Source organism: Oncorhynchus mykiss, chromosome 9 (assembly GCF_057628025.1).
Source record: "Oncorhynchus mykiss isolate SJ-2025 chromosome 9, ASM5762802v1, whole genome shotgun sequence".
NCBI lineage: Eukaryota > Metazoa > Chordata > Actinopteri > Salmoniformes > Salmonidae > Oncorhynchus > Oncorhynchus mykiss.
In genome coordinates, this window is record NC_143030.1 from 13449593 (window position 1) to 13462092 (window position 12500).

The 12500-nt window shown below is 44.4% G+C and overlaps 1 protein-coding gene across 2 annotated transcripts in view; it reads right to left on the reverse strand.

Annotated features, from left to right (window-relative positions):
- Window positions 1-12500, reverse strand: part of LOC110531422 (uncharacterized) — a 105130-nt gene that overhangs the window by 30924 nt on the left and 61706 nt on the right. For both annotated transcript variants that reach the window (XM_036987301.2, XM_090183507.1), the window contains exons 20-33: window positions 12307-12396; window positions 11984-12054; window positions 11387-11578; window positions 10572-10740; window positions 10144-10236; window positions 9819-9923; window positions 9428-9525; window positions 8077-8227; window positions 7593-7706; window positions 5898-6065; window positions 3801-3890; window positions 3335-3481; window positions 2907-3005; window positions 386-475 (exon numbers count right to left, since the gene is read on the reverse strand). In XM_036987301.2, the coding sequence (XP_036843196.2) occupies window positions 386-475; window positions 2907-3005; window positions 3335-3481; window positions 3801-3890; window positions 5898-6065; window positions 7593-7706; window positions 8077-8227; window positions 9428-9525; window positions 9819-9923; window positions 10144-10236; window positions 10572-10740; window positions 11387-11578; window positions 11984-12054; window positions 12307-12396 (1677 nt within the window). The remainder of the gene's footprint in view (window positions 1-385; window positions 476-2906; window positions 3006-3334; window positions 3482-3800; window positions 3891-5897; window positions 6066-7592; window positions 7707-8076; window positions 8228-9427; window positions 9526-9818; window positions 9924-10143; window positions 10237-10571; window positions 10741-11386; window positions 11579-11983; window positions 12055-12306; window positions 12397-12500) is intronic.

The following is a 12500-nucleotide window of genomic DNA, read 5'->3' on the forward strand; positions in this document are numbered from 1 at the left end:
AGATTAGCGCAGTTGGCCAAATAGAGTTCATTCACAACACTCCAACTATGATTCATCTATCAATCAGTTCACTGACAACACTAATCAATCAATTCACTGACAACACTAATCAATCAGTTCACTGACAACACTAATCAATCAGTTCACTGAAAACACTTAATTTATATATATAACATGATGGTGATGATATGAGGTTATAGAACATGATGGTGATGGTGATGATATGAGGTTATAGAACATGATGGTGATGGTGATGATATGAGGTTATATAACATGATGGTGATGATATGAGGTTATACAACATGATGGTGATGGTATGAGGTTATATAACATGATGGTGATGTTGATGGTGGGGATATGAGGTTATCAGCTGGCTGACACCCACCTGGGAAGCCCATCTCTCCCATGTTGCCTTTAAGTCCTTGGCTTCCTGGTGAGCCTGATCCTCCAGGGATACCCATGTCTCCTTTGGGACCTGAAGATATTACGTAAAGAATGGTAAATAATCCATACATGACATTAGAGGTCTCGTTTGGGACCGGAGCACAACGGAAAGAGAATGTTAGGAGTGACTGTTCAGTAGAGGACATTATGGAGAACATTCTGGTGCTCAATGACAACTTTAGACATAGGTATTTTATAAGCCCATGTTGGTTAGGCATTTCTGAAGATGCAAGACACTAATAATGAAATAATTAATATCTGAACGGCATATTGAAGTCAACAGGAAACATTATCAAGTAAGATCTCTAGGTAGGATGACTGTACTATAGGATGACTGTGCTATAGGATGACTGTACTATATGATGACTGTACTATAGGATGACTGTACTATAGGATTACTGTACTATAGGATGACTGTACTATAGGATGACTGTACTATAGGATGACTGTACTATAGGATGACTGTGCTATAGGATGACTGTACTATAGGATGACTGTGCTATAGGATGACTGTGCTATAGGATGACTGTACTATAGGATGACTGTACTATAGGATGACTGTACTATAGGATGACTGTACTATAGGATGACTGTACTATAGGATGACTGTACTATAGGATGACTGTACTATAGGATGACTGTGCTATAGGATGACTGTACTATAGGATGACTGTACTATAGGATGACTGTGCTATAGGATGACTGTACTATAGGATGACTGTACTATAGGATGACTCTACTATAGGATGACTGTACTATAGGATGACTGTTCTATAGGATGACTGTACTATAGGATTACTGTGCTATAGGATGACTGTACTATAGGATGACTGTAGCATAGGATGACTGTACTATAGGATGACTGTACTATAGGATGACTGTAGTATAGGATGACTGTACTATAGGATGACTGTGCTATAGGATGACTGTACTATAGGATTACTGTGCTATAGGATGACTGTACTATAGGATTACTGTGCTATAGGATGACTGTACTATAGGATTACTGTACTATAGGATGACTGTACTATAGGATGACTGTACTATAGGATGACTACTATATGATGACTGTACTATAGGATGACTACTATAGGATGACTGTTCTATAGGATTACTGTCCTATAGGATGACTGTACTATAGGATTAATGTGCTATAGGATGACTGTGCTATAGGATGACTGTGCTATAGGATGACTGTGCTATAGGATGACTGTACTATAGGATGACTGTACTATATGAGGACTGTGCTATAGGATGACTGTACTATAGGATGACTGTGCTATAGGATGACTGTGCTATAGGATGACTGTACTATAGGATGACTGTACTATAGGATGACTGTACTATAGGATGACTCTACTATATGATGACTCTGCTATAGGATTACTGTACTATAGGATGACTGTGCTATAGGATGACTGTACTATCAAATTTCAATCAAATTTATTTTATATAGCCCTTCGTACATCAGCTGATATCTCAAAGTGCTGTACAGAAACCCAGCCTAAAACCCCAAACAGCAAGCAATGCAGGTGAAGAAGCACGGTGGCTAGGAAAAACTCCCTAGAAAGGCCAAAACCTAGGAAGAAACCTAGAGAGGAACCAGGCTATGTGGGGTGGCCAGTCCTCTTCTGGCTGTGCCGGGTGGAGATTATAACAAAACATGGTCAAGATGTTCAAATGTTCATAAATGACCAGCATGGTCGAATAATAATAAGGCAGAATAGTTGAAACTGGAGCAGCAGCACAGTCAGGTGGACTGGGGACAGCAAGGAGTCATCATGTCAGGTATTCCTGGGGCATGGTCCTACTGGTACTATAGGATGACTGTGCTATAGGATGACTGTGCTATAGGATGACTGTACTATAGGATGACTGTACTATAGGATGACTGTACTATAGGATGACTGTACTATAGGATGACTCTACTATATGATGACTCTACTATATGATGACTCTACTATATGATGACTGTACTATAGGATGACTGTACTATAGGATGACTGTAGTATAGGATGACTGTACTATAGGATGACTGTACTATATGATGACTCTACTATATGATGACTCTACTATATGATGACTGTACTATAGGATGACTGTACTATAGGATGACTGTACTATAGGATGACTGTACTATATGATGACTGTACTATAGGATGACTGCACTATAGGATGACTCTACTATATGATGACTGTACTATAGGATGACTGTACTATAGGATGACTGTACTATAGGATGACTGCACTATAGGATGACTGCACTATAGGATGACTGTACTATAGGATGACTGTACTATAGGATGACTGTACTATAGGATGACTTTACTATAGGATGAATGTACTATAGGATGACTTTACTATAGGATGACTGTACTATAGGATGAATGTACTATTGGATGAATGTACTATAGGATGAATGTACTATTGGATGAATGTACTATTGGATGACTTTACAATACCTTGAGGTCCAGGTAACCCAGGTCTTCCATCCTGTCCTGGTATACCAGCGTCTCCAGGGAGACCGGAAATACCCTTCTGACCCGGCTGACCTCGCAAACCTACACAGCACAGAGACAGGATGGTTAGACATGTTTCAGTAATAGCAGTAAACATATCAAACAAGAGCTGGGCATCCATCTTTGCTGAGTGTAAGACTTTCTTCTACACTGGGGAGAACTTCTACATTCATAACGCTTGCAAAAGTGCCTAGATTTGCTATGGGAGTGCCCAGCGGAGCACCATTTTGGGCACCCTTTTATTTACTTAAATCCTGCATTTTATAGTCATTACGATCATGATAGATAGATAGATAGATAGATAGATAGATAGATAGATAGATAGATAGATAGATAGATAGATAGAAAGACCGACCAACAAACAGACATACCTGGTTCTCCTGCATCTCCTTTGGCTCCCTTGACTGAAGTGGGAGAGTTGCTGGGCCCGGGGAGTCCTACGAGACCGGGGTCTCCCCTGTCTCCCTTGAGACCTGGACTGCCGGTCCCACCTGGTCGCCCTGGGAAACCATCGTCACCTGGAGGAAGGAGACACTCAGGGTCAGAGAGTCTATTACCCGAGACACATACAGTACTAACACGTGCGTGTTTATGTGTGTGTGTGGGTTCCTTATAGCTAATGCAGCAGATGTTTAGGACTAGTTTGTTTGATCGTAAGACCTGGCATCTGTGTGATCTTGGTCCATATGTGGATCTATTGCGACTGCTGTCCTATGACTCCATGGTCTATATTGTAGCAGTCCCTTTAGGTGTGTGCTTGTGTGTGTGTGCGTGTGTGCGTGTGTGTGTGTGTGTGTGTGTGCGTGTGTGCATGTGTGTGTGTGTGTGTGTAGCTGCCTTTAGGTCCAGGGAAGCCGGGCCCTCCGGGGTTGCCAGGGGATCCCAGAGATCCAGGAGTTCCCATTACACCCATGTCTCCTTTACCACCTGTGTAAAGACAGAGAGGTAGGTTGGGGACTTTGGAAAGAGAGGTAGGTTGGGGACTTTGGAAAGAGAGGTAGGTTGGGGACTTTGGAAAGAGAGGTAGGTTGGGGACTTTGGAAAGAGAGGTAGGTTGGGGACTTTTCTGGAAGTGAAAGATGGAGCAAGAAGCATAATATGTAGACAGTCAAACACATCAAACAGAAAATAAAAACAAACTAGAGAGAGAGAAGACAGGTTACACATCATCTGACTGGCCTCCTCCCATCAACACAGGTTACACATCTTCTGACTGGCCTCCTCCCATCAACACAGGTTACACATCTTCTGACTGGCCTCCTCCCATCAACACAGGTTACACATCTTCTGACTGGCCTCCTCCCATCAACACAGATTACACATCATCTGACTGGCCTCCTCCCATCAACACAGATTACCAGGTTACACATCATCTGACTGGCCTCCTCCCCATCAACACAGGTTACACATCTTCTGACTGGCCTCCTCCCATCAACACAGGTTACACATCATCTGACTGGCCTCCTCCCATCAACACAGGTTACACATCATCTGACTGGCCTCCTCCCATCAACACAGGTTACACATCATCTGACTGGCCTCCTCCCCATCAACACAGGTTACACATCTTCTGACTGGCCTCCTCCCATCAACACAGGTTACACATCATCTGACTGGCCTCCTCCCATCAACACAGGTTACACATCATCTGACTGGCCTCCTCCCATCAACACAGGTTACACATCATCTGACTGGCCTCCTCCCATCAACACAGGTTACACATCATCTGACTGGCCTCCTCCCATCAACACAGGTTACACATCTTCTGACTGGCCTCCTCCCATCAACACAGGTTACACATCATCTGACTGGCCTCCTCCCATCAACACAGGTTACACATCTTCTGACTGGCCTCCTCCCCATCAACACAGGTTACACATCTTCTGACTGGCCTCCTCCCATCAACACAGGTTACACATCTTCTGACTGGCCTCCTCCCATCAACACAGGTTATACATCATCTGACTGGCCTCCTCCCATCAACACAGGTTACACATCATCTGACTGGCCTCCTGCCATCAACACAGGTTACACATCATCTGACTGGCCTCCTCCCATCAACACAGATTACACATCGTCTGACTGGCCTCCTCCCATCAACACAGGTTACACATCATCTGACTGGCCTCCTCCCATCAACACAGATTACACATCGTCTGACTGGCCTCCTCCCATCAACACAGGTTACACATCATCTGACTGGCCTCCTCCCATCAACACAGGTTACACATCATCTGACTGGCCTCCTCCCATCAACACAGGTTACACATCATCTGACTGGCCTCCTCCCATCAACACAGGTTACACATCATCTGACTGGCCTCCTCCCACCAACACAGGTTACACATCTTCTGACTGGCCTCCTCCCATCAACACAGGTTACACATCATCTGACTGGCCTCCTCCCATCAACACAGGTTACACATCTTCTGACTGGCCTCCTCCCATCAACACAGGTTACTTTGGGTCTTTACTGGAAGTCAGAGCATGCGTCCCTAATGACAGCCTATTCCCACTACTTTTGACAAGGGCTCTTATCAAAAGTAGTGCACTATAAAGGGAAATGGATTCCATTTAAGATGTAGTCGGAGAATAGCAAGCATCACGTGTAAAATAGTCAGTCAGAGACGTCAAACTGAAAATAATATCTTACTGGGCCATCCGTACATACATAACACAGAAAGAGACTGATTATCAGACAGAGACTGAAACAGACATATAGGCTGTGTTTACACAGGCAGCCCAATTCTGATCTTATGCCACTAATTGGTCTTTTGACCAATCTGATCCGATTTTTTGCCATTAATTGGTCAAAAGATCCGAATTGGGCTGTCTGTGTAAACTGGCAAAAGATCTGATCCAATAATTGAACAAAATATCAGATATGAGCTCCTGGGTAAACGCTGCCATAGATCAGAAAAGACGTTATCTTACCAGGCAGGCCAGGTATTCCATCGCGGCCAGGGCCACCGGGGTTACCCTGAGGACCAACTCCCCCGGGGCTGCCGGGGAAACCGGGACTTCCTCTGTCTCCTGGCAACCCTGTAATGCCCGGGCCAGGAAGACCGGGGTCTCCCTTCTCTCCATTGTTGCCTGAGTATCCTGCAACGCCGAGAATCAAGGACAGTGTCAGGACAGATTCTCACTTTCTGGTCAGCATCTGTCCCTCATCTATGACATCACAGAAAGTCAATTTTGTCAAATGCAACAACAAAAAAATTCTGTCTTGAAGGACCATAAAGCTTTTTGAGTTTGACTTGCAGTGCTAGTGGAATCTAGTGACTATTCAACACATTGTAAAGGTCACATATGTCAGTCCAGAATAAAATAACCTAATTGTATATCATTATCTCATAGCTGGAGTAATGTCATGCAGAACAGAAGTACAGTCCCTAAACCAATCAACCAATCACACAGAAATACAGTACCAATTAACCAATCAGCTGCCAAAAAGAGACTTTAGTTCAGATAGGCTGCGATACAATACCTTTCTCGCCTTGAGGTCAAAGTTCAGAGAGCGGCAGGTAAGCAGGGCAAATGTTCAAAATGGAGCTGATGGAAGGATGGAGTGGATCAGAGAATGAGAAAGAGATGTGGGGAAGGGGGGGGTGATACTCTAGGTCTATCCAACATGACATACATGAGGAAAGAGCCTTCAGAACTGAGCCCTGGGTGGAGGGGACTGGTTAGTAAGTTGTTTTGTGTACTAGCCAGGTAGAGGACAGTGTGAAGTTGTTGGTGAGGTTTTGGCTTGAACCAGAAAAGGTACATTGTGTTTAAGAGTGAGGAGAACAAATACATGAAAGGTGTGGGTGGGTGATAGCTGACAGCCACACAAGTGGAATTCGCCAAAGAGACATCGACAACACACACAAGAAAAAGAGAAAAAGATTGTTGTGAGGTGAGAAGACGAAGAACTCCCAAGATCAGGGTACGGTTACCGTCGCTGACTGACAATGCGTCTGTCTGAGACAGGATCTCCCTTAGAGACATGCTATCGCCATGTTGACATCATTCAGTGCTCAGCAAATACACCCTTTACAGGTGAACCACTTACAAACTGTTTGCAAACCCTTTGGTGCTCAAAAGCCTTGCAGTGGGGTGGCGTTACCTGCTTATTAATAACTAGTGTGACAACATAGCTTGAACCACATAGCCAGCCCACTGAGATACATCATTAACATTAATATAAGAGTCCTTAGGGTGACCATGCACATAACACTGTGTGACTGTGTGAATCCATTCTGGACATATTCAGTCATCTCAAACACAAGACACCCTGGTAAAAACAACAGGCTCACTATGTATTTTAAAATGCAGCATAAATATACATATTACATGGGGTTTCCTTTTGCATATGTTTAATATGATAACAATTCTTAGCATTGTATCTACAATATGGTGATACTAGAAGGTCTGCTGCAACCACATGCAAATGCCACCAATTCTCAATCAAATTCTATCACTCAATCTCCAATCAATATATCTATCAGAATTCATCTCTATCAATCTCAAATCTCAATCAATGCTAGCAATCTTAATCTCAATATCAGACTCAAACACCATCAATCTCTCATCAATCAGCTAGTCAAAAGTCAACTCTGTTCTGTTTGTTGTTATAAGGCTTACCTGGAGCACCAATAGGTCCTGGGGGTCCGACAGGGCCGGGGACACCCTGAGAGCCGATGGAGGGTGATCCTTGAGGGCCACGATCTCCGGTTCTACCAGGGATACCAGAGTCACCTGGGAGACAGACAGACAGGTACAGACCACACAATATAGCAATACCAACTAACTAGCTAGCTAATAAAATACTCTATATCTGGACTAAGGATATTGTTGAGCATGCTGTAGGATGCTCTAGAACGATGCTTAATCTGTGTCTGGAAAAATCATCACAGAAAGAATTTGCCTAGATTATAGTATGATATTGTTGATGTATGAAGAGACTATATGATAACATAACCATCTTAAAAATGAATTTAATTCGAAACCACTGACACACGCTTAGTCAGTATACATTAGGTGACCGGTGTGGGAATCAAACCCACAACGTCAGCGTTTCTAAGCGCCACACTCCAGCCGACCACGCCATCAGAAGTTGGAACCGTACCTTTGGCACCAGGGCCACCGTCAAAGCCGGATCGTCCTGGCAAGCCGGGGTTGCCAGGGAAACCAGAGTCTCCTTTGGGTCCAGGTAATCCTTTATCTCCGGGGAAGCCTGGTGAGCCCTGAGGACCTGACAGCCCAAAGCCTGGCTCTCCCTATCACACACACACACAAAGAAAAACTTCAATGAATATACAAACACAGACAAATGTTAACAGAGTCAACTGTGTCTGTCAGATAACTAGGTCTAAACTTGCTGTTACCCTTCACTTGATCCTATGTTATCTAGTTTGGATATTCATAGCTGTACATGTAAATTACTGTAATTAAGTCCATATACAGTAGTGGGGATGTGGTAAGCAACTTAATTCCGGGTCCACATGGCTGTCTGTTTCTAAAGTAGTAGAGTTAGTCTGTATCTATAGTAGTAGAGTTAGTCTGTATCTATAGCAGTAGAGTAAGTCTGTATCTACAGTTAGACTGTATCTATAGTAGTAGAGTTAGTCTGTATCTATAGTAGTAGAGTAAGTCTGTATCCACAGTTAGACTGTATCTATAGTAGTAGAGTTAGTCTGTATCTATAGTAGTAGAGTTAGTCTGTATCTATAGTAGTAGAGTTAGACTGTATCTATAGTAGTAGAGTTAGTCTGTATCTATAGTAGTATGTATCTATAGTAGTAGAGTTAGTCTGTATCTATAGTAGTAGAGTTAGTCTGTATCTATAGTAGTAGAGTTAGTCTGTATCTATAGTAGTAGAGTTAGTCTGTATCTATAGTAGTAGAGTTAGTCTGCATCTATAGCAGTAGAGTTAGTCTGTATCTATAGTAGTAGAGTTAGTCTGTATCTATAGTAGTAAAGTTAGTCTGTATCTATAGTAGTAGAGTTAGTCTGCATCTATAGTAGTAGAGTTAGTCTGTATCTATAGTAGTAGAGTTAGTCTGTATCTATAGTAGTAGAGTTAGTCTGTATCTATAGTAGTAAAGTTAGTCTGTATGTATAGTAGTAGAGTTAGTCTGTATCTATAGTAGTAGAGTTAGTCTGTATCTATAGCAGTAGAGTTAGTCTGTATCTATAGTAGTATGTATCTATAGTAGTAGAGTTAGTCTGTATCTATAGTAGTAGAGTTAGTCTGTATCTATAGTAGTAGAGTTAGTCTGCATCTATAGTAGTAGAGTTAGTCTGCATCTATAGTAGTAGAGTTAGTCTGTATCTATAGTAGTAAAGTTAGTCTGTATCTATAGTAGTAGAGTTAGTCTGTATCTATAGTAGTAGAGTTAGTATGTATCTATAGCAGTAGAGTTAGCCTGTATCTATAGTAGTAGAGTTAGTCTGTATCTACAGTAGTGGGGTTGTACCTTAACTCCAGGTGCACCTGGCTGTCCGGGGAACCCGTCCACACCTGGTCTACCTGGACCTCCGGGACCACCTGGCAAACCAGGTGAGCCAGGGAATCCTGCAGGCATGGACAGGTGAGATGACAGGTCAGTGATAATGATAAAAGTATACTCATCTATTTGGCACTTCTGTAAAAAACAAAAATAACTCTGTGCTAAGAGTGGCTGTTCCATCCTTTGCATCTGTCAGGGCCTTAAGCCTTGACCAAAAAGCATGTTCAATAGAGATTCTTCATTGAAAACGCTTCTTAGTCCAGGGCTAGGCTTAATCTGTGTCTGGGAAACTGGACCTTGGAGTTTGTATTATAACCATAAAGGTGAGACTGTACCTGTCCAGGTATTTAGTGTTTACCTTTAGCTCCGGGGGGTCCTGGCAGTCCGATGCCAGAGAGGCCGGGATCACCCTTGGGACCTGGTGACCCGGGGAAACCGGGCTGTCCTGGCCCGCCGGGGTTACCTGTCGACACGGAAGTGAAGACTTAGTTTTGGCAAACATTTACAACACTAGTACTAAACAGTTCACTAGTGTGTATACCTCATAGAATTACATCAAATATTCCCCCAAACAACACCAAACATCTGTCTGTTACCTCCATCCTCATTCTGGATGAAAGCTAAACTACCAGTTCTATCCATCCAGGTAAGTGTAGACCTGTGCAGGTACAGGTGTTATCTACCTGGGTTTCCAGGTAGACCGGGGTCTCCATCCTGTCCTCGGGGTCCTGGGAGGCCCTTCTCTGCTACCGTCTGACCCGGCTCCCCTTTACCTCCTACAGGTCAGAGATTATGGAGTTGGGGTACAAAAGTTGTAGTCATAGAAGAACAGCAGTTGTAGTCGTCGATGTCAGGCAAAGATAATGGTAACCAGTTGTAGTCGTCGATGCCAGACAAAGATAAAGGTAACCAGTTGTAGTCGTCGATGCCAGACAAAGATAATGGTAACCAGTTGTAGTCGTCGATGCCAGACAAAGATAATGGTAACCAGTTGTAGTCGTCGATGCCAGACAAAGATAATGGTAACCAGTTGTAGTCGTCGATGCCAGACAAATCAACATTTTAGATACTACTTCTCTGATCATCAAGAATATCAACCAACGTATCTCACCTGGTGCTCCAGGTGTTCCCGTTCTCCCTGAGACACCTTGGACACCCTTCTCTCCGGGGGGCCCCTGGGGGCCGAAGCCTGGGGATCCGGTGGCACCCCTATCACCTGGGAGACCCTGCAAACCGGGCTCACCTGGAGGTCCTCGCTCACCCTTCACTAATAGAGATCCCTGCAGAGAGAGAGCGAGAGCGCGAGAGTGCGAGAGAGAGAGAGAGAGAGAGAGAGTTAATATAGAATGCTATGTTGTGGGAGAGATGGATGGATGGTTGGATGGAGGGATAGAGGTAAGGGAAAGGGGGATACCTAGGCAGTTGTACAACTGAAAGTATTTAACTGAAATGTGCAGGGGACTGCCATATTCGACATTCACGTCTTCGGAGTCTGGGAAACAGTGGATTAACTGCCTTGCTTAGGGGCAGAATGACAGATGTTTACCTTGTCAGCTTGGGGATTCAATCTAGTAACCTTTTGGTTACTGGCCCAATGCTCTAACCTCTAGGTAGGGGTGGGATGGAGGGAAAGAGAAAAGCTGAAGCGACGGATGGATGAATGAATGGATAGATGGACGGATGGTTGGATGGAGGGATAGAGGTAAGGGGATGGAGGGATGAATGAATGGATAGATGGATGGATGGTTGGATGGAGGGATAGAGGTAGAGATGGAGGGATAGAGATAAGGGGATGGATGGATGGATGGAAAGAGGGATAGAGTAACGAAGAAATGGCGGGAGTGAAGAACGGTTGGATGGATGAAGGGAGGGAGGGATGATAACTGGAGGGATGAAGGGGAGAGAGAGGAAAACATTGCTACTCACAGATGATCCTTTGGCTCCAGGAGCTCCAGGACCTCCATCGCGACCAGGTCTTCCGTCCAGACCAGGCAGGCCAGCGGGTCCTGGAAACCCTGTGTCTCCCTTATCTCCGCTCACCCCATTCACAGCGGTAGTCTCACCTGGGTCACCCTTCTCTCCTGGGAAACCAGGGGCACCCTGGGGACCGGGCAAACCCTGGGGGAGAGAGCGGGATAGAGGAAAGAGAGATGGAAGGATGGAGGGGTCAGTTAGATACTCTATCCAGGCTATTATAGACACTTAGGGACAGTTTCCATGAAACTGATTAAGCCTAATCCAAGACTAAAAAGCATTTTCAATGGAGATTCTCTAATTGGTGTCCAGGAAACAGGCCCTAAATTAGTCAGTCAGCCTCTAGGTTAGCCTACTATAAAGTGTTGACCCAGTTTCAGACCAGCTTCAATCCATTGTCAATATGAGCTAGGTGGGGCTAAATCCAATGTTCTTATGTTTAATAATAATACCATTCAAAACATTAGTACCTAGAATTGTGTGGGTTTGAAAACAGGAAGTGGGGGTTTGAAAACAGGAAGTAGGACATTAAAAGCAATAAGTACTTACAGAAGAACCTGAGGGCCCTGGGCCGCCTGGGAATCCTCTGTCACCTTTAGCCCCTGGTCCTCCAGGTGCCCCTGACAGTGGAGGAGAGAGGGAGGAGAGAGGGAGGAGAGAGGGAGACGAGGAGGGAGGGAGGAGAGAGGGAGACGAGGAGGTGAGAGGAGAGAAGGATGAGAGAGCGGTGTTATGTAGAGTATTGTGTTGCGGTGGCCTGCAACTTGACAAATCAGCTGTCTGTTATCTCCTCTCTACTTGGTCCTACCAGGTGAGGATATACAGAACCAGGTAGAGAGATAAGTGACCAGGTGAGAGGGGTGCAGTCTTACCTGGGAACCCAGGAGGTCCGGGTGGGCCTCGTGCTCCAGGGACACTGTTGCCTCTGGAGAAACAGTTAACGCAGGTGTCTCCCTTCTCACCTGAAACACAGACGGACAGACATGGATGTCAGACACAGTCCCAGTTTTGGCATCAACGTCAATAATACATTAGTCAGGGTTGGGGAGTAACGGATTACATGTCA